The 23357-nt window shown below is 36.5% G+C and overlaps 1 protein-coding gene across 1 annotated transcript in view; it reads left to right on the top strand.

The window, feature by feature from the left end:
• The window catches only part of CCDC178 (coiled-coil domain containing 178), a 408692-nt gene that overhangs the window by 24225 nt on the left and 361110 nt on the right, over positions 1 to 23357 (top strand). The window contains exons 4-5 of the mRNA XM_066352292.1: positions 18037 to 18059; positions 22258 to 22337. Coding sequence (XP_066208389.1) covers positions 18037 to 18059; positions 22258 to 22337 — 103 coding nt within the window. The remainder of the gene's footprint in view (positions 1 to 18036; positions 18060 to 22257; positions 22338 to 23357) is intronic.

Genomic DNA, 23357 nt, shown 5'->3' on the forward strand with positions numbered 1-23357 from the left:
GTCACTACAACTATTGATGAGACATTTAGTTATCTATATTTGACTTAATATTTCTAGAAGGAACTTGACTTTTACTTTGTTCAATCCACAAGGATGCTTTCCTCTGGTGAAGTTAGGTGTTTTCTTGGGGCCTCGATGAGTGCAGTTTTGATGGGACATGGTGAGGTCAAGGACAGGGAGAAGTGATGCCCTTGCTAGGCCAAGCACATTTCTCTCATCTTTTAATTTATTCCAGTTTCACTTTTGTCTAAATTGTCCACTGTGTCACTTTATAAAAAACTTCTTGATTTTTAAACACTGCTTTGAGATAATTTATATACCATAATGTTTGCCATTTAAATGTACAATTCAGTGGCTTTTAGTCTATTTTCTGAGTTGTGTAACCATTACCATAATCGCAGAACAATACCCGTTATATATATGATGCCATTGATATGAAATGTCCCAAATAGGCCAGAAAACAAGTTGATGGTTTCCTAGGCCTGGGGGTGACTGCTGATGGCTGTGGAGTTTCCTTTTGGGATAATGCTTGCTTGATTTTAATCAACACAATTTTAATCTCCTGATAGATAAAGATCTATAAGTAATTAGAAAACTATCACCTTCTTTGGGTATGGAATGCATTAGATGAGTGAAAGATTAATCTTTTTTTGGATCAACCATTACAGTTTGTTTGCTCATTATGTCACAGTGGTTTCCTTTGTGTCAGAATAAATACTGTAGAGCAGACGTCCCCAAACTATGGCCCGCGGGCCGCATGCAGCCCCCTGAGGCCATTTATCCAGCCCCCACCACACTTCCGGAAGGGCCACCTCCTTCATTGGTGGTCAGTGAGAGGAGCACTGTATGTGGTGGCTCTCCAACGGTCTGAGGGACAGTGAACTGGCCCTCTGTGTAAAAAGTTTGGGGACCCCTGCCAGAAATGCATCTGCCATAAGCTTTTCCATCCACTCCTAGCAGTTTAATATCAATTCTGGGTCTTGAAAAGAAGATTATTCAGAGTAGTTGCTATGAACATTTTCTCTTTTTTCAAAGAATGAGGAAACATTGCAAAATGATGCAAATAATTGCCTGGATAACTTCCTATACAAATTAAGGTTTTATTTTATTTTTCTGCCATCTTATTTTACTAGACTAGAGATAGTTTCATTTAATTTGGAATGATCACTACTGAACTGAAGATTTTCTCTTCATTTAATCAATTAAATCATTAAGATGTGACCACAATTTAAAAGAACAGCATAGAACGAAAGCATAGATGTTCCTTGAATTATGATGGGGTTATGTTTCAATAAATGCATTTATTTATTTATTTTTTTTCATTTATTTATTTATTTTTTTTCAGTTTTCTGAAGCTGGAAACAGGGAGAGACAGTCAGACAGACTCCCGCATGCGCCTGACCGGGATCCACCCGGCACGCCCACCAGGGGCGACGCTCTGTCCACCAGGGGGCGATGCTCTGCCCATCCTGGGCGTCGCCATGTTGCGACCAGAGCCACTCTAGCGCCTGAGGCAGAGGCCACAGAGCCATCCCCAGCGCCCGGGCCATCTTTGCTCCAATGGAGCCTTGGCTGCGGGAGGGGAAGAGAGAGACAGAGAGGAAAGCGCGGCAGAGGGGTGGAGAAGCAAATGGGCGCTTCTCCTGTGTGCCCTGGCCGGAATCGAACCCGGGTCCTCCGCACGCTAGGCCGACGCTCTACCGCTGAGCCAACCGGCCAGGGCTCCAATAAATGCATTTATTATGCCTAACCTATTGCACATCATAGCTTTACCTAGCCTGCCTTAAACATGCTCAGAACACTTATATTAGACTACAGTTGGGCAAAATTTTCTAGCACTTGAATTCACTGTAGAGCAACAATTTGCAACCTGAATGCCACAAGAATTTTTAAAACATGCTAATACCTGACTATTTAGTCAAGGGTACTGACTTGCTTTCCGTTAGATTGTTATAGTAAAAGAAGACATAGCCAACAGTGATAACTATCTGATGTGAATGAATAAAAATTATACTAATTTTTTCAAACTGACAAAAATATATTTTCGATGTGCCACAGAATTTTAGTCATTAGTTTACATGTCCCATGAGATTGTAAAGGTTGAAAATCGCTGCTGTAGTGTGGGTTGTGTACATTTGTGACTGTGTAGCTGACAGGGAGCTTTAGCTCATGAAAGAGTGTGTTGGCATATATTTCTAGTCCAGGAAAAGATTTAAATTAAAAAGTGGAAGTACAGTTTCTACTGAATGCATATTGCCTTTGCACCACCAAGTCGAAATATAGTAAGTCGAACCATCCTAAGTTGGGGACTATCTGTATTTAGAAATCATTCTTTAAAATACAAAGGTTATGGCCCTGGCCGGTTGGCTCAGCGGTAGAGCATCGGCCTAGCGTGCGGAGGACCCGGGTTCGATTCCCGGCCAGGCCACACAGGAGAAGCGCCCATTTGCTTCTCCACCCCTCCGCTGCGCTTTCCTCTCTGTCTCTCTCTTCCCCTTCCGCAGCCAAGGCTCCATTGGAGCAAAGATGGCCCGGGCGCTGGGGATGGCTCTGTGGCCTCTGCCTCAGGCGCTAGAGTGGCTCTGGTCGCAACATGGCGACGCCCAGGATGGGCAGAGCATCGCCCCCTGGTGGGCAGAGCGTCGCCCCCTGGTGGGCGTGCCGGGTGGATCCCGGTCGGGCGCATGCAGGAGTCTGTCTGACTGTCTCTCCCTGTTTCCAGCTTCAGAAAAATGAAAAAAAAAAAAAAAATACAAAGGTTATGTTATATAAAAATAACGTCATCAATACCAATGATAATAAAGCTAAAGTTTATTATTATTATTATTTTTTATTAATTTTACTAGGGTGACATCAATAAATCAGGATACATATGTTCAAAGAAAACATGTCCAGGTTATCTTGTCAATCAATGATGTTGCATACTCATCACCCAAAGTCAGATTGTCCTCCATCACCTTCTATCTAGTTTTCTTTGTGCCCCTCCCCCTCCTCCTCCCCCCTCCCCCCCCCCCCCCCCCGTAACCACCACACTCTTATCAATGTCCCTTAGTCTCGTTTTTATGTCTACCTATGTATGGAATAATGCAGTTCTTGGTTTTTTCTGATTTACTTATTTCACTTCGTATAATGTTATCAAGATCCCAACATTTTGTTGTAAATGATCCGATGTCATCATTTCTTAGGACTGAGTAGTATTCCATAGTGTATATGTGACACATCTTCTTTATCCAGTCGTCTATTGAAGGGCTTTCTGGTTGTTTCCATGTCTTGGCCACTGTGAACAATGCTGCAATGAACATGGGGCTGCATGTGTCTTGACGTATTAATGTTTCTGAGTTTTTGGGGTATATACCCAGTAGAGGGATTGCTGGGTCATAAGGTAGTTCTATTTTCAGTTTTTTGAGGAACCACCATACTTTCTTCCATAATGGTTGTACTACTTTACATTCCCACCAACAATGAATGAGGGTTCCTTTTTCTCCACAGCCTCTCCAACATTTGCTATTACCTGTTTTGTTAATAATAGCTAATCTAACAGGTGTGAGGTGGTATCTCATTGCAGTTCTGATTTGCATTTCTCTAATAGCTAATGAAGATGAGCATCTTTTCATATATCTGTTGGCCATTTGTATTTCTTCCTGGGAGAAGTGTCTGTTCATGTCCTCTTCCCATTTTTTAATTGGATTGCTTGTTTGCTTGTTTTTGAGTTCTATCAGTTCTTCGGCCCTTATCTGAGCTGTTATTTGAAAATATCATTTCCCATTTAGTTGGCTGTCTATTTATTTTGTTGTCAGTTTCTCTTGCTGAGCAAAAACTTCTTAGTCTGATGTGGTCCCATTCATTTATTTTTGCCTTCACTTCCCTTGCCTTTGGTGTCAAATTCATAAAATGCTCTTTAAAACCCAGGTCCATGAGTTTAGAACCTATGTCTTCTTCTATGTACTTTATTGTTTCAGGTCTTATATTTAGGTCTTTGATCCATTTTAAATTAATTTTAGTACAAGGGGACAAACTGTCGTCCAGTTTCATTCTTTTGCATTTGGCTTTCCAGTTTTCCCAGCACCATTTATTGAAGAGGCTTTCTTTTCTCCATTGTGTGTTGTTGGCCCCTTTATCAAAAATTATTTGACTATATATGTGGTTTTATTTCTGGACTTTCTATTCCGTTCCATTGGTCTGAATGTCTATTTTTCTACCAATACCATGCTATTTGATCGTCGAGGCTCTATAATATATTATAGTTTGAAGTCAGGTATTGTAATGCCCCCAGCTTCGTTCTTTTTCTTTAGGATTGCTTTGGCTATTTGGGTTTTTTTATAGTTCCATATAAATCTGATGATTTTTTTGTTCCATTTCTTTAAAAAATGTCATTGGAATTTTGATGGGAATAGCATTAAAATTGTATATTGCTTTGGGTAATATGGCCATGTTGATTATATTTATTCTTCCTATCAAAGAGCAAGAAATATTCTTCCATCTCATTGTATCTTTTTCGATTTCCCTTAACAATGATTTGTAGTTTTCATTATATAAGTCCTTTACATTCTTTGTTATGTTTATTCCTAGGTATTTTATTTTTTTGTTGCAATCTTGAAGGAGATTATTTTTTTGAGTTCGTTCTCAAATGTTTCATTGTTGGCATATAGAAAGGCTATTGACTTCTGTATGTTAATTTTGTATCCTGCGACCTTACTGGTTTGGCTTATTGTTTCTAGTAGTCTTCTTGTAGATTCTTTGGGGTTTTCAATGGATAGGATCATATCATCTGCAAAAAGTGATACCTTTACTTCTTCTTTTCCGATATGGATGCCTTTTATTTCTTTGTCTTGTCTGACTGCTCTGGCTATAATATCTAGCACCACATTAAATAAGAGTGGAGAGAGTGGACAACCCTGTCTTGTTCCTGATTTAAGGGGGAAAGCCTTCAGTTTTGTGCCATTTAATATGATGTTAGCTGATGGTTTATCATATATGGCCTTTATCATGTTGAGATATTTTCCTTCTTTACCCATTTTGTTGAGAGTCTTAAACATAAAATTATGTTGTATTTTATTGAATGCCTTTTCTGCATCTATTGATAAGATCATGTGGTTTTTGTTCTTTGTTTTGTTGATATGGTGTATTACTTTAACTGTTTTATATATGCTGAACCATCCTTGAGATTCTGGGATGAATCCCACTTGATAATGATGTATTATTTTTTTAATATGTTGTTGTATTTGATTTGCTAGTATTTTGTTTAGTATTTTAGCATCTGTATTCACTAGAGGTATTGGTCTGTAGTTTTCATTTTTTGTGCTGTCCTTGCCCGGTTTTGGTATGAGGGTTATGTTTGCCTCATAAAATCTGTTTAGAAGTATTGCTTCTTCTTCAATTTTTTGGAAGACTTTGAGTAGAATAGGAACCAAGTCTTTTTGGAATGTTTGATACAATTCGCTAGTATAACCGTCTGGGCCTGGACTTTTATTTTTGGGGAGGTTTTTATTTTTATTTTATTTTATTTTTTACAGAGACAGAGAGTGAGTCAGAGAGAGGGATAGACAGGGACAGACAGACAGGAACGGAGAGAGATGAGAAGCATCAATCATTAGTTTTTCATTGCGCATTGCAACACCTTAGTTTTTCATTGATTGCTTTTTCATATGTGCCTTGACCGCGGGCCTTCAGCAGACTAAGTAACCCCTTGCTGGAGCTAGTGACGTTGGGTTCACGCTGATGGGCTATTGCTCAAACCAGATGAGCCCGTGCTCAAGCTGCTGACCTCGGGGTCTCGAACCTGAGTCTTCCACATCCCAGTCCGACGCCTTATCCTCTGCATCACCTCCTGGTCAGGCTATTTTTGGGGAGGTTTTTAATAGTTTTTTCTATTTCTTCCCTACTAATTGGTCTGTTTAGGCTTTCTGCTTCTTCTTGACTCAGTCTAGGAAGGTTGTATTGTTCTAGGAATTTATCCATTTCTTCTAGATTGTTGAATTTAGTGGCATAACATTTTTTATAGTATTCTACAATAATTCTTTGTATATCTATGATGTCCGTGGTGATTTCTCCTCTTTCATTTTGGATTTTGTTTATATGAGTTCTTTCTCTTTTTTCCTTGGTAAGTCTTGCCATGGGTTTGTCAATTTTGTTGATCTTTTCAAAGAACCAGCTCCTTGTTCTGTTAATTTTTTCTATAGTTTTTTTGTTCTCTGTTTCATTTATTTCTGCTCTGATTTTTATTATCTCCTTTCTTCGGCTGGTTTTGGGTTCTCTTTGTTCTTCTCTTTTCAGTTCTTTAAGGTGTGAAGTTAAGTGGCTTACTTGGGATCTCTCTTGTTTGTTCATATAGGCCTGAAGTGATATGAACTTCCCTCTTATCACTGCTTTTGCTGCATCCCATAGATTCTGATATGTCATATTGTCATTTTCATTTGTCTGTACATATCTTTTGATCTCTGCACTTATTACTTCTTTGACCCATTCATTTTTTAAAAGTATGTTGTTTAATTTCCACATTTTTGTGGGATTTTTTTCCTATTTTTTGCAGTTGATTTCTAGTTTCAAGGCTTTATGATCAGAAAATATGCTTGGTACAACTTCGATTTTTCTGAATTTGCTGATATTGTTTTTGTGGCCCAACATATGGTCAATTCTTGAGAATGATCCATATACACTGGAGAAAAATGTATACTCTGTTGCTTTGGGATGAAATGTCCTATAGATGTCTATCATATCCAGGTGCTCTAGTGTTTTGTTTAAGGACAATATATCTTTATTGATTCTCTGTTTGGATGACCGATCTAGACCCATCAGCGGTGTATTGAGGTCTCCAAGTATGATTGTATTTTTGTCAGTTTTTGTTTTAAGGTCAGTAAGTAGCTGTCTTATATATTTTAGTGCTCCTTGGTTTGGTGCATATATATTAAGAATTGTTATGTCTTCTTGATTCAGTGTCCCCTTAATCATTATGAAATGACCATATTTGTCTTTGAGTACTTTTGCTGTCTTATACTCAGCATTATCAGATATGAGTATTGCTACGCCTGCTTTTTTTTGGATGTTATTTGCTTGGAGTATTGTTTTCCAGCCTTTCACTTTGAATTTGTTTTTATCCTTGTTGCTTAGATGAGTTTCTTGTAGGCAGGATACAGTTAGATTTTCTTTTTTAATCCATTCTGCTACTCTGTGCCTTTTTATTGGTGAGTTTAATCCATTTACATTTAGTGTAATTATTGACACTTGTGAGTTCCCTATTGCCATTTTATACATTGCTTTCTGTTAATTTTGTGTCTTGTTTGATTCTTCTCTTTCGTTTTTCTATCTTTTGTTTTTGTTTGGTTGTATTCCATACATCTTTCCTCCATTGCTATCTTTTTTAAATCATGTGTTTCTGTTGTAGTTTTTTCAATGGTGGTTACCATTAAGTAATGAAAAGTGTTTCTACCCTGTTCATTGTAGTGCACTGTCTTGTGAGTACTTTTGCACTCCATCATCCTTTGCTACTGTTAATCTCCATCCTCTGCCCCCTCCTTTTTTTTTTTTTTGTTCTCACAGTTTAAATTTGGTTTTATTGTGTTCTTGGTGGAGCTTTTACTTGTGGTTTTGTTTTGTTTTGTTCTTTTTATCTGGTTGGAAAACCGCCTTTAGTAATTCCTGGAATGAGGGTTTTCTGATGATAAATTCCCTCATCTTTTCTGTATCTGTGAATGTTTTTATTTCTCCTTCATATTTGAAGGATAGCTTTGATGGGTATAGTATTCTTGGCTGAAAGTACCTCTCTTTCAGCACTTTAAATATTGGGGTTCACTCTCTTCTAGCTTGTAGAATTTCTGTTGAGAAATCTGATGATAATCTAATGGGCCTTCCTTTATATGTTGTATTCTTCTTTTCCCTGGCTGCCTTGAGAATTTTTCCTTTGTCATTGGTTTATGTCAATTTCATTATGATGTGCCTTGGGGTAGGTTTGTTGGGATTAAGAAAACTCAGAGTTCTGTTTGCTTCTTGAATTTGAGGCTTTAGTTCTTTCCACAAGCTTGGGAAGTTCTCATCTATTATTTGTTTGAATATGTTCTCCATTCTGTTTTATCTCTCTGCACCCTCTGATATATGTATTAGTCTTATGTTATTCTTTTTGATGGAGTCAGACAATTCCTGTAGGGCTTTCTCATTTTTTTTTAGTTTTTGAGTCTCTTTCTTCTTCTCTCTGTTGTGCCTCAAATTGCTTGTTTTCTATTTCACTAATCCTACCTTCTATCTGGCCTGTTCTATTAGCTAAGCTTGTTACCTCGTTTTTCAGCTCGTGAATTGAGTTTTTCATCTCTGTTTGATTTGTTTTTATAAGTTTCAATTTTCTTGGTAATATATTCTTTGTGTTCATTGAGTTGTTTTCTGAGCTCCCTAAATTGCCTTTCTGTGTTTTCTTGTATATCTCTGAGTATTTTTAGGATTTCTATTTTAAATTCTCTGTCATTTAGCTCCAAGGTTTCCAATATATTAAATTTTTTCTCCATAGATTTTTCCTCATTTATCTGTGTTACCTCTCTGTCTTTTATATCCATGATACTCAATTTCCTTTTATTTAATGGCATCTGAGGGTGGTTTTGTTGATAGTATTAATAAGAATTAATAAAGAATAAAAAGTTAAAAAAATAAAAGTAAAAAATAAAAAAGATTAAAAAAATTATTATTCCCCCCCCCCTTTTTTCCCTCTCTTCTCCTCTCCCTCCTTCTTGAGAAAATCTTGTGGTGAACTGTGAAGTATATTGTGCTAAATAGAACAAAAACTACCTATAATGGAGGTCCTGAGTTAGGGAGAAGCAATAAAGGGGCAAAAAAGGGGGTATTGACCCACAAAATGCAAAAAAGGAAAAAATTTGGGTCAAGAATAAAATTATTTGCTTTTAGGTGATGGTTGACTAGGAGATATGATGAGAGGAATAAGAGGGAAACAGGGAAAAGGGGAAAAAATTTAAAAATTACTATTGTATTTAGTGGAGCAAGAACTAGATAAAATGGAAAGCCAGGGTTGGGAGCACTGCTAGTGAGTTAAGAAAGCAAAGTAAAAAACCTCCAAAGCACCACAAAGAAAAATTTGAGTCCCAGATAAAATAATGTGTTCGTGATTGAGGATTGAATGAGAGGAAAAGTAAAAGAGAAAAGAAGAAAGTAATATAGGGGGAGGAAAAAAGAAAGAAAGAGGAAAACACAAAAAGAAGAAAAAAGAATAAAAGGAGAGAGAGAGAGAGTGTGTTAAGGGTTTTGGAGTGCAACCCTCTTAGATTGAAAGGAAGAAGAAAGAAAAGATAATGGGAGATGTAACACTTATGGGTAGTGTAGTTCAAGGAGAGGAGAGAGTAAGACCAGCAGAGAATTACACGACCAAATTGGAAGAGGAAGAAAATAATCAGGGCAAGAAGATAAGAGAAACAAAGGAACAAATATAATAGAATGGGATAGGTTATAAAGTCTGTGGATTATTCTTGATTTTGAGAGGTTATCTTCTTGCTTTTTCTTTTCTCTCCCTCTTCCTGCTCGGTGACTCTGTACCCCAGGTTCTGCCCCTGTGGCACGCTTAGTTAGAGATTTGCAGTTGATAAGTCTGTATGGTGATGTCATATATTGGGCTTCAGTCTGGTTGGCAGTCGAGGCTCATTAGCATTTGCAGGCTCCGCCAATGAGAGACTCTGTGTTCCCGGAGCCTCTGTCCTAGTCTTTCCTTCCTTAATTAGTAGCCTGATGATCCAGCTATGGGATTGCTGCTGCCTCTGCCTGGAGTGCAAACTCTATTTCCACTCAGCATTGGGCTCTGTGTAAGCTCAATCAGTCAGAGCTGCTAGTATAATCAGGTGGGGCTTCGGCCCACACAAAGACCTCTGACTCTGCCCCTTTGTCTGGGAACATGGGCACCCACCTCCGGGAGAATCTCTCGCCCACTATCTGCGCTCGCCAACCAGGATATCCGGCCAGCCGCCTCTCACTCCTGGTGAGGTGCCCTGACTGCATGGAAAAGTTCAAGCGTAGGGAATTTTGTTCCCACTTACTCCCTGCGCACTGCTTTTTGGGGCGCAGGGGTGTCCTCAAGACTCTGGTTTTGGCCCATAGAAAGGCCTCTGACTCTGCCCCTCTGTCCGGGAACATGGTCGCCCACTCCCAGGGGAATCTCTCGCCCACTCTCCGTGCTCGCAGACCAGGAGATCAGGCTGGCTGCCTCTCAGTCCCGGTGAGGCGCCCCGCCCGCACAGAAAAGTTCCAGCGTAGGGAATTTTGCTCCCGCTCCCTCTCCATGTGCTGTTTTTCGGAGTGCAGGGGCAACCCTGGGATTCTGCTTTCGGCCCACAGAAAGGCCTCTGACTCTGCCCCTCTGTCCAGTAACATGGGTGCAATGCTATTGCCAGGGCTCTAGGAGGAATCTCTCACCCACTATGTGCGTGAGAGATTGGGGAGACCAGGAGACCAGGAGATTGGGGCGGATGGCTGTCCTACTTGTCTTTCTTTGTCTGGGTTTGGTGTGAGCGTTAGCTTGTGTTGACTGGGTTGCCACAAGCACACTTTTTCCTCGGCTTGGATGTCCATGCCACAGCCTGGTTCGGATGTTTGTGCTGCAGGCTGGTTCTATTCACACCCTGTGCCTGCCTTAGTTCCTATACTCTCAGTTCCCAGTGAAAGCAGCCCTTATTTAGGTTAGTGAGGAAGGTGGAGTGTTTCTTTCTCCTTATTTCCTTTGGGGTTGATTATATATTTAGTCAATTTTTCACTCTATCATACCTTCTTGTTTAGTGTGGAACTTCTGGAGGCTCCAAGGATAGATTTTTCTGTCTCCGGTTGAATTTTTGAGATTTATCGGTATCACTCCTTACGGTGCCATTTCTCTGATGTCATTCCTTAAAGTTTATTAAGTGCTTATTATATATCATAAGACTAATATGCATGATTTTTTGACTCCTTATCGAAGCCTTGTGATATAGAAACTACCATTATCCTCAATTGTATATGAGGAAAATGATTCCAGAGGTTGACTTTCCCAAGATCACACAGACAATGGCAAAGCCGGCATCCTGACCAGGTGTGTCTGAGATCTGAGAACATCCTATTTGTCATTCTGCTATGTCATTGCTCCCTGTCAGTATGTCAGCTAGGAAGAACAAAACACATGAATGTTAAAATGCTTATAATTATAATTGGAAAACTTTGCTTTGATTATACCATTTCATATTTGTTTTTAATTTTGAAAGCTAATATTTAATCATCTGACCCTCTTGACCAAATTTCTGGTACTTTGAGTTCTTTCATTCTGTTATCAGTCATATTTCATTTGAAACTTAAGGACTCTTCAAATCCTGACATGTCCACTGTTTTTCTTTCTATCATTTCCATATTCTTCCACTTTCTTGCATAATCAATTCATCTCTTAAGCTGGTATGTTTGGTTCTTTACTTCTCTATGCTGTCATTCTTCTAGTATGAAAAAAGTGCCAGCCCTGAAGAGAGCCCTCTAATGGGCTGCAATCTCCCCTCTTCCACTCAGCCTGCTGAATAGAGCTAAAGAACATTCTGCAGAAATTAAAATTTGAGATAGTGTACCCTTGTGGTCTCCAACCTTAATGGGACCTTTAATAGTGTTCTGAAGTTATTCTGTTTGTCAACCAGAACTTTCTCTAGAATTATTTTCTACTACTCCAGCCCTTTCCTTTGTTCAGGTCTCCAAATCCTCCACCTTACTACTCATTTATTTATTACTTCCCCCCCAATGTGGGAGATATAATAATGGAAATACCTCAAACTCCTGTTATCCCATGTATGAACATTCTTGAATTCCACAGACTTTGTTTCTTTTGTCCTTTCACAGAAGATTTCCTCCCCACACACAATGGCTGCTGCCTTTGCCTGTATTCCATCTTGTTTTCATCAGGTGTTCTTCTCACCATCTTATCATCCAATTACCTTTTTCCTTACTCACATTTAAAATATTTGTGGTTTTCCTGTTTTCAAGAAATTTTTTTTATCCCATACATACCTTTAAATAGACCTTTTTATTTTTTTGGTTTCTCTTACCATTCCACTTAATATCTGAAGAGTTGTTTAAATTTAGTATTGTTGCTTTCTTACTTCTCAATTAACTAAAGGTATTCATTGCAACCTGCATTTAGTTTCCATTATTCTAATGAGTATACATACCTTCATAAAAGTAACCCTTGTTTTTTTTTTCTGTTTTCTGTTGCTATTCACATATATACAAACACACACACACTAAAATTTTGTGGCTACAGCAAACATTTATTTGGTTACAATTGGGCAATTTATTCTGGGCTCAGCTGGGAAATTTAGTTGGTTCTTGCCTGAGGCCTATGATGTAGATGCACACATCTGCTAACTCAACTGGGAATACGGCAGTGATAAAGATGGCCTCACTCACATGTCTAGTGGGCGAGAGAGTGTTGTAAGAGGACAAATCTCAATGGGCAAGCGCTTAAGAAAGCTTTCCTTGTGTTATGTTTGCTAAAGTCCCACCAGCCAGAGCAAAGCACATAATCAACCCCCCTGTTAATACAGCAGAATATGAGACAAAATGTGGATGCCAGGAGACATGTTTCTTTGTGGACGATTTATGTAGCAATCTATCAGTCCATTGGCAGCATGATTAACAACCCATCTAAATGTAAACTATAATCACCAACTCCTCCCCAATTTTCTTCCATTATGGTATTGTGCAGAGGCTTGTAGTCACATACATGTTCTTTTTAAGTTTTCTGTGAGAATGGCAGGGAGAAAGAGAATCAGAGAGACAGGAACACGGAGTTGTTCCTATATGTTCCCTGACTGGGGATTGAACAGGCAACCTCTATGCTTTGAGACGATCTTCCAACTAACCAAGCTCTCCAGCCATTGCTTACATTCATGTTTTATAACAGATATGATACAGATAATATTCCTTGGATGCAGCTTCTTTTGACCCAGAGACCTGTGAATTTATATGACAAGATACACACTTAACATACAAAGTGAAGCAGGAGCAGAATCTTCATCAAAAAAAGCTCTCATTCAAAAAGAGAAGGAATGAAAGGCACCTAGATTTCACTGATGCATCAAGTTCTGAAATTTGTGAGGGCACGTGATTTTAGGTCTACCACACCTGGTTCTACTTCATTCAGGCCACTCTCATGTTTGCCTGGATTACTGTATGAGCACTTTCACTGGATCCTCTTCACTAGTCATTTCCTCCTTCCATCCGTCCTCTATAAAACAGGCCATATGCCCTCTATTTGTAAATATTTTGATTGGATAAAGAGGTGGCACATATATACACTGGAATACTACTCAATCATAAGAAAAGATGAAATACTGCCCTTTGCAACGACAAGGATCGGTTTTCAGAATATCATGCTAAGTAAAATAAGTCTGACAAAAAAATGTCCTGAACCACATGATTTCACTTATGTGGGATATAAAACTGAAAGCAAGAAATGAACAAACAAGACAGACAGGCAAAAACGTATAGGCACAAATAACAACAGGATAGTGTTTACCAAAGGAAAAGAGGAATTGGAGAGAGGTAGTAAAATAGTAAAAGTTGTCAAAAATATATGATGATGGAAAGAGATTTGACTTTGGGTGGTAAACACCCATATATACAGATGATGTATCATAGAGATACATCATCTTGAGACCTATATAATTTTACTAACCAATGTCACCCCAAGAAATATAATTTAAAAATATATATACTATTGCCAGTAATTTATTTAAAACCCTTCTTTGAATCTCTTACCACATGATTAATTCATACTCCTTGGCATAATTTGAAATTCCTTTTATAAAATAATATTTACTCTTAAGCTTCATGTCCCTTCATATATTCAGCTCTAGCTTTGATTCGCTCATTTAGCTCTAGGCCTTAACCCATGCAATTTCTTTCTTATCTCTGTTTAACTTCCATTTCTTCCCACAAAACCATCTTTGCCCTCAAAAGCATAGGATTGCTGTCTTCCTTTGAAATCTCACGACATTTTACTGACCACACTGTAGTTTGTTTCTTTATGTCTCTTTCTCTCTTACAAGATTAAAAGGTCTTTCAAGTTAGAGTCTATATATAATTCCCAGGAACCATAATACTTACCAGAACATGGCACATTATAGGATTAAATAAATACTTTTGAATGAATGGATTCAGGAATAATTTTCTAAATTACATCATCTTTTACATGAAGCTGCTTTTTAAAACATGGGAAGGATGTATTTGTTCTTAGAATTTTTTACATTTGGCATATTGTTTGACAAATATTGGCTATGTTTTCAAGATGATTTCTACTTTTGAATAGCATATTTATAGAAAACCACAAATTGATTTTAAATTCAAACGTGCATATTCTTTCCAGATGAAAGTAGGTCACAGTTGTGGGAAATAGTACTCAGAATTAGTACTCCACATCAACAAGTATTTCACAACAAAAAGGAGATTCCTAGCATGAAGTTAATTTTTTCTTATTTTTTAGATTGGAAAATAGAAGGTTTTATGAATATATTTTTTGTCTCAAAAATTTAAATAGTATTTAAATATCTAAAATATTGGTAAAAATTTTCAATACAAATACAGAGTTTAAAATAAGGCAGTGTTGTTTAGATTAAGTAAAATGTTTGATTTCCCCTACAGTGTAATTTTGTGAAGGATGTAAAATTTGACTTTTTTTTTTTTGTATTTTTCTGAAGCTGGAAACGGGGAGAGACAGTCATTTGACTTTTTTTTTTTTGTATTTTTCTAAAGCTGGAAATGGGGAGAGACAGTCAGACAGACTCCCGCATGTGCCCGACCGGGATCCACCTGGCACGCCCACCAGGGGCATCGCTATGCCGCGACCAGAGCCACTCTAGCGCCTGGGGCAGAGGCCAAGGAGCCATCCCCAGCTCCCGGGCCATCTTTGCTCCAATGGAGCCTTGGCTGCGGTAGGGGAAGAGAGAGACAGAGAGGAAGGAGGGGGAGTTTGGAGAAGCAAATGGGCGCTTCTCCTATGTGCCCTGGCCAGGAATTGAACCCAGGTCCCCCGCACGCCAGGCCGATGCTCTACCGCTGAGCCAACCAACCAGGGCCCAATTTGACATTTTAAGCCCCTCATATCACTTTGGATTTTTTTTTTTCTCTTTGAAAGAGACAGAAATCATAAACATACAGACTTTTATGGTTAGTTGGATATAACTGATAATTTTATAATCAATGGTTCTAAATGTTTATGACCAATATGTGAAATTCTAAGCTTCACTATAACAGGAGTTCTATTAAAAATCATTTAAAGTGACTCTGGGAGATTTTTAAAACTTGTCTGAATATTTCAGATGGCCAGTTATGGATGTAAAACTCAAAATTTTCTCTGGTATTGTGGGCCTTACCTATGTTAATCACTTAAATATTTGGTTATATGAATGCTAGGTAGCTAAATTTTGCTTTCTAACATCAGATCAAAGACTGATTGAAGTAAGTTTGCTTTATTGCTCATTTCTTTATTGCTCTTCAAAAATGTTGTTAGGGTAAGGTCTTGATATTTTATCCCAAAATATTTCTAAAAATTTAAATAACCTGTTTTTATCTATATAAATTATATTATTTTTATTACACTATAAAGAGTGTCACACTGAGATTATTAATTAGGCATTACTCACTTATTGAGGACTTTAAAATTTTGGGGTAATTATATCAAAACTCATGAAAGTGCCTCTTAACTAATTTCCTCCTGGTTTTCTTATGATACTTCAAATGGCTTCTTCAAACTATCATAGAAATCAGCCTATCTGTAGCTTTTGCATTATTCAAGTCTGAGTTACCAGTTTCCAAAACCAAAAGATAATATTATTCTGGTTATTAATTAGTTTAGATTATATTAATATATTAAGATACTTATTGTATGTTCATTCTCTTCTATGCTTTTTTTTATTTTTTGCCCATTTTCTTTTAGATTTGTTTGTATTTTTGTAGTGAATTGTAGAAATAAATTATTATCTTTAGTTTGTTATAAATTTTTACACAATCTTTAAGTTTGACTTGTCTTTTTACTTTATATCTTTCAGTAAAAATGGTCTTAATTTTAATGTACATAAATTTATTATTTTCTCTTTATTTTATGTGTTTTGCATCTTGCTTAAGAAATCTTTCCATACTGCAAGTTTCACATAAAATATTTCCTTTTCTTGTAAAAGTTTAATGTTTCCACTAGAGATTTAATTGTTTAACAATGTGAAATTATTTGTGTGTAAGAATACACTAAGTAGCAGTTTTCATTTGTAAAAATATGAAAAATTATTTTGCTCAACATCGATTTTATTACAAAATCCAATCATTTCTTAAAAATCATATATATTGTTGCAATCACATATCAAGTTTTTGGAATGATTATATCTATTTCTGACTCCTGTATTTCACTGTTTTATTTTACTTCTGTATTATAATACCTAATTTTACTAATTTGCATGTTTCCATAATATGTTTTGTTAGCAGATAGGGTAGTTTCCACCCTTTTTTTCTTTTATAGACTTCTTTGCCTATTTTTTGCATGTATATGGTTTAGAATAAGCTTGTCATATTTTATGTAAAAACCCATTAGTATTTCAAACAATTGCACTCATTCTTTATTGTGTAAATGAATTTAGTCTCTTCAGGATTTTGTTTTAATTTAATTTACTGTCAGCATAAGAAAAGTTCACCAGTATAGTAAATACCAAAACCTGTATAGAGGAGAGAACTAAGTAGGAGGCAACAGGGAAGATGGGTTAACTGATGAAAATGTAATGTTAAATTATTGGTTCTCTAACGTACAGGCATGAGCTGCATAATGTTTCAGTCAGTGGTGGACTGTGTATAGTATGCTGGTCCCATAAGATTATAATGGAGTTGAGGGTCTCTACTTTTGCCTAAATAAGCTTACATTTGAATTTGTAGTACTGTAGAATATTTTTTACTCATTGATGTGTCTGTCTTTATTTTATCTCCCATCTGTTTGTGTCTATGTGAGATTTTACTAGGTACATAGGCCCTGTTTTATTTCTCTCTAGAACCATAACTTCTATACTTAGACAGCCTTTCCATCTTAGGCAGATCTCCGATGTGGTTAGAGAGTTCTCATGTCAGTGACTAGAAGGCAACTTCTCAGCTGTATATTCTGGATATTTTTAGGGGAAGCAATAATACTGGCTCATCTCACCAGGCAGCCCTTCTGTTACTTACTTGGATTGCCACCTGTTTGTTTTCCTAAACAGAGTACGTGTCCCACAAGAGTTCTGCAGAGAAGCTTTTTGCCTCCCCTGAAATGATCTGCATTTCTCTTCTGAGTTATACTTTTATTTGCTCTGTTTTCACTATCAATCTCAACAGACTGCTTTCTGTTTTTGGGTTTTCTAAAATATATGTTCCAGTGATTTTATTGACAAACATACATATTTTTTTTTTCAGAAATTTTGGTATGACATAGGGATTGAAGAAAAGTAATGATGTATGTCCAATCTAACATCTTGAATTGGATATTATCTACGAAACCCATAACATTTTGACTATATATTCCTTGTGGTTTTGGTAATTTATGCACCTTCCAGCTCAAGGTTCTTTTAGAGTATATTGTGTAACAGTACCCCTAACAGGGAGTTAAAAATCAAGAACAGGGATAATACAAGGATCATAATATAGAAAACTAAATATTTGTGAATTCTTGTAATTATGTGTTTTCTACTCTTTGTAATATATTAAAATTCAATGGGTATGATATCTTGTACTTCAGATTTGGTGGAAAATCATTTGGAAGTAAGTAGCATTTGAACCAGCTCTTGATGAAGGTGTAACATTTAGAAATATAAATGAAAGGTGAAAACTATTAGGGGGGAATAATGAAAGTATAGGACTAGGTAGTAGAGGTGTATAACTGTTTTAGAAACAATAGAATGTAATTTGACTAAAATATAATGGGAGATATGAAGTGGAGTCTTTATAATGTTACTGGTGAGTTCAAGTGTAAGTTAAGTTTACTATTGTTTTCTGAGATGTTTAAAATTAGATTTTTATTTGAATCTTTTATTTTGGCAGTTTGAAACTTCTTTTGAAGAATGGTAAGAACCTATCATGCTTCTTTTATTTTTTTAATGTTTACATTTTGATGATTAATTTGCTCTAGATGAGTTTTATTTAAAAAAGGAACAGAAAATTGAAAGAATTTTTTGTATTAGATATTAAAATGTACCTTTAAAAGTGTAAGAATTAGGATATCAGTGAAAATGACAGAATGGGGATTTTCAGGGCTCTGCCCCACTATAAAACAACTATAAATCTGACAGAAATTGGTCAGAATCAACTTTTTCCAAAATCTGTAGTCAAAAACTTACAACAACCAAGGAAGTAGTTAATAAAGAAAGAGTCCGCTGCATCATATTAGAGAGCATTGTGATGTGTTAAATTGGTTGTTTGCCATCCACTAGTTCCTGGATTAGTAGAGGCCATGAAGAGGTTTACCTGCACTTGTGGTGCTGATTGCTAGTGCCAGAGAGAACAATGTGGACCTTATTCTCGAAGAATTGTGGTTCAGTATTTTGACCTGTCTGACAGCTCACTGAGGATAGACACAAAGATGTGTCTTTGTTTTGCCCTATTTGGAGTAATCCCAGAGCCTGAACCACTTCCAGGGAGTGTTTGTTGAAAGCATTAAAGCATCCACTTGCCACCACTATGTGAGGCTTTGATAACGGTTGGAACAACTGTTTGACAGACCAGAATGCCTGGGAAAGAAGTTGAAAAAAGAGATACATGAGGAAATAAGGCTTTTCTTTCTTTCTTATTTTTTTGTTGGGATTTTTTATTGCTTTTAGAGAGAGAGAAAGGAGGGGGGAGAAAGAGAGAGATAGAGAGAGAGAGGAACACTTGTTTCTATATGTGCCCTGACCAGTGATCAAACTGACAACCTCTGTGTTTTGGGGTAATACTCTAACTAACTGAACCATCTAGCCAGGATAGAAATGAGGCTTTTGAAAGCTCTAACAGATAGTGGTGAATAAAGTAGTGCACACATACGACCAATGCTAGACACATGCTCAGGGAAGAACCAAGAACCAAGAAGACCCTAATCTTTTACCTGTGGCTAATATTTATGGTCTGCACAGGCAAGACTTGATTATAAAAGGTAAAAATATAAACCGTCTGGATAAGCATTGAAGGAGTACTCCAGTATAGAGCCTATCTGTTAAGATTGGGAAGGAATTTTTTCCTCTTTTATCTGTTTTGGCTCCAGGTATTTAAGCTCACGGGCAAAACACAAGCTCACCAATAAGCTAATAACACACTTACTTTAGTGGACACATAAACATAATACAGAACACAGATGTTTTAAAAAGTGTTTAAAAGAATCTTAAGCAAATACATAACAAACACTCAAAACAAACAATAGATGGAAGGTAACCTTATTTAGATTTCACATTTAAATATTCAAAATGTTCAGTTTTATACAAAAAATTATGAGGCAGACAAAGAAGAAAAGAAAGTGTGTCTCATTAACAATGAAAAAAAAAAAAGAAATAAATAAAAGAAATTGCCCTGAAAAAGCCCAGACTTTGAATTTATATAAGGACTTTAAATCATCTATCTTAAATATTCTCAAAGAGATAAAGGAAACTATGGACAAAAACTAAACAAAATCAGGAATCGAACATCTCAAAAAATACAGATGCCCTGGCCGGCTGGCTCAGTGGTAGAGCGTCGGCCTAGCGTGCGGAGGACCCGGGTTCAATTTCCGGCCAGGGCACACAGGAGAAGCACCCAGTTGCTTCTCCACCCTTCCGCCACGCTTTTCTCTCTGTCTCTCTCTTCCCCTCCCTCAGCCAAGGCTCCATTGGAGCAAAGATGGCCCGGGCACTGGGGATGGTTCTGTGGCCTCTGCCTCAGGTGCTAGAGTGGCTCTGGTCGCAACATGGCGACACCCAGGATGGGCAGAGCATCGCCCCCTGGTGGGCAGAGCGTCACCCCGTGGTGGGAGTGCCGGGTGGATCCCGGTCGGGTGCATCCCGGTCGGGTGCATGCGGGAGGGAGTCAGTCTGACTGTCTTTCCCTGTTTCCAGCTTCAGAAAAGTGGAAAAAAAAATACAGAATATCAATAAAGTGATTGAAAATATAAAAAAGAGAGAGATTCTGGAGGTGAAAAGTACAATAATTGAAATAAAAAATTAGAGATGTTCATCAATAGATTTGAGCAGGCAGAGGAAAGAATTGGAATTTGAAGGTAGGTCAATTGAGATTCTTCAGGCAGAGGAGAAGAACAAAAGAGTAAAGAGTAATGAACAGAGTCGAATAGACTCCAGGAACTTCACCAAGAATACAGATATTCAGATATACAGATATACCCACCATAGGAGTCCAAGCGTGACTAGGAAGAGAAAACGGGGGAAAGGAATATTTAAAGAAACAGTGGCTGAACACTGCTCAAATTTGATAAAAACATGAATCTATACTTCCACTAGGGGAAAGGAACACAACTAAACACAAAATAAGGCAGTTATAGAAAAATTAAAGAATGAAAAAGATAAATTATAGAAACAAATAACATTGCAGAAGTTGGTCCTTATCATTAGTTACTTTTTATTAAAATGGATATTAGTAAAAAGTAGTTAAGTCATAGAATGGATCAAAATAGATGATCCAGCTATATCCTGTATATATAAGAGAGTCACTTGAGATCCAAAGACTCAGGTAGGTTGACAATGAAAGAAAAAATATATATTTTATGAGAATAGTAACTGAAATAGAGCTAGAGTGCCTATACTTATATCACACAAAATAGTTTAAGTCAAAACATATTGCAAGAGAAAAAGAGTACTTGATCAAAGTGTCACTCTATTAATAATATATAAAAATTATAAACATATATCTAAAAAAACATAACCTCAAAACATATGGAGTATAAACTGACAAAATAGAAAGGAGAAATACACAGTTCTGTAATAAGGGTTTGAAACTTCAGTATCTTCACTTTTAATAACAAATAACTAAAAAGAAGATCAATAAGGAAATAGATTTGACCAACACTAGAAACATCTACACATAAATGACATATATAATGCACTTCACTCAACAACAGTGGAAAATGCATTTTTTCATGTTCATGTTGAACACTATTCAGGATAGATCATATATTAAGCTACAAGACAATTCTCAATGAAGTTACAAATATTGAAATCATACAGAGTATCTGCAGTGCCCCCATAGAATGAAACTGGAAATCAGTAACAGAAGGAAACCTAAAAATTTTATATATACGTGGTAAATAAACAATACACTAAAATAACGTACTGAGCCAAGGGTGTAATCACAGGAGAAATTAGAAAATACTTTGAGATAAATTAAAAAGAACAATGTACAAACCTGGGATGCAGCAAAACAGTGCTTAAAAGGAAATTTATAGCTATGAAAGCTTACATTAAAAAAGAAGATTCCCTGCCTGACCTGTGGTGGCTCAGTGGATAAGGCATCGACCTAGAATGCTGAGGTTGCCAGTTTGAAACCCTGGGCTTGCCCAGTCAGGGCACATATGGGAGTTGATGCTTCCTGCTTCTTTCCCTTTTCTCTCTCTTTCTCTCTCTCTCTCTCTCTCTCTCTCTCTCTCTCTCTGTCTTTCTCCCCTCCCTAAAATGAATAAATAAAATATTAACAACAACAACAAAAAGATTCCAAATATAGTAACAAAACTCTATTACTTACAGAATTAGAAAAGAGCAAACATGCTCAAAGTAGCAAAAAGAAGGAAACAGTAAAGATTAGAGAAGAGATAAATAGTAAAAAAAAAAAAAGTAGCGTCAATGAAAACAAAAGTTTTTTCTTGAAAAGATCAACCACATTCACAAACCTTTAGCTAGACTAAAAACAACAACAAAAACAAAAACAAAAAGAGAGAGAAGACCTGAATTACTAAGAATTAGAGAAACAGCTCATTTAAACTATTTTCAAAAAATTCCTTTTTCTAATAGCAACAGTCTCTAGGAAAGATCCATTTCTTTTTTTAAAAAAATACTGCTTTGATATCCCTTTAAAGTTTTCAGATCAGTTATAACAAGTTTTAAGTTTTTATTAATTTACCATGAAGTATAAAGCCCATTTTTTATTAGATTTTTGCTGTATTAGTCTGCATTATTGTAGAATTAGTATATATATAGTACGTTTCACAACACACATTTAAAATTCAATGCAAGAGCATTGCCTAAAATTTGTTTCACTAACTTGAAGTATATCCCTCTTTTAGTAGTTGCTTTCTTCTTTCCCATTACATAGGAGCAGGACTTCTGCAAGAGACCTGAAAGATTGGAGTATTGCTACACCAATCAAAGAGGTCAAACCCACAGAAGAAAGAGGTAAAGTTGTATTGTACACTTATATAAGTATAGTTATATTTAAAGGCTTATTGACTTTTCATTTAACATTTCTAATTTTCAGAACAGTGTTTAACAGTTTTATAATTGTTATGAGGGTCTCATAGAGGAAAGAGGCTTTTATATTTGATTTTAAATATTTGTTAAAGACTGTACTATTTACTTGTCTAGATACTGAGTCTATAATGATTCCAGCCCAAGCTAACTTGTAATTCCAGTACTATTCAGAAAAACTTTCTGTAATAACCAGTGTTTTATATCTACTCTGTCCACTAGAATATCAGCCAAGTACAGTTTTTGAGTCCTTGAAATGTGGCTAGTGAGACTAAAAAATTTAATTTTTAAGTTTAAGTTTAACTTACATTTAATGGAGATAATTAGATGGTTCATAATTAAAATATTAGACATCACGGCTCCACTGTATAAATTAATATTTTTGTCACAATTTATAAAATGTAAATAAATTTATATAAAATTAAATGTGTGTTAAAATTCTTCAGTGTATTTGATATATTCTTGATATTATATTAACTCCTTTCCCCTCCTTACCACAAACATTTGTTAAACACCTTCCTTTAATGAAAGTTAACTAATAAATTCATAACTTTTTAAAAGCAAGACTGTCATTCAAAGTGTCATTCATAGTGAGGCTAATAAATTTAACTAATAAATTCAAAACTTTTTAAAAGCAAGGCTGTCATTCATAGTGAGGCTTTGTTTCTACTGTTTTCCTTTTCACTCTTTTATGTCTATAATAAAGATGAAAACCTCACTCATTACTTCTTAATTTTTCACATGATAAATACTGGGAGAAAAAAATTAACTATTAAATGTCACAATAACTGTTAAATCATCTATAATTATGTTTATTATGAACTTGCATATTTCACTCTAAAACACAAGACAGTGACCAGATGATGTAAATGTTTATAGTAGAAAATGTCAGGTGGTTGCTCCCCTACTCAGTATGAAACAGCAAAGCTAATGAAGATAATATTCTAG

This window comes from Saccopteryx leptura, chromosome 11 (assembly GCF_036850995.1).
Source record: "Saccopteryx leptura isolate mSacLep1 chromosome 11, mSacLep1_pri_phased_curated, whole genome shotgun sequence".
Classification (NCBI taxonomy): domain Eukaryota; kingdom Metazoa; phylum Chordata; class Mammalia; order Chiroptera; family Emballonuridae; genus Saccopteryx; species Saccopteryx leptura.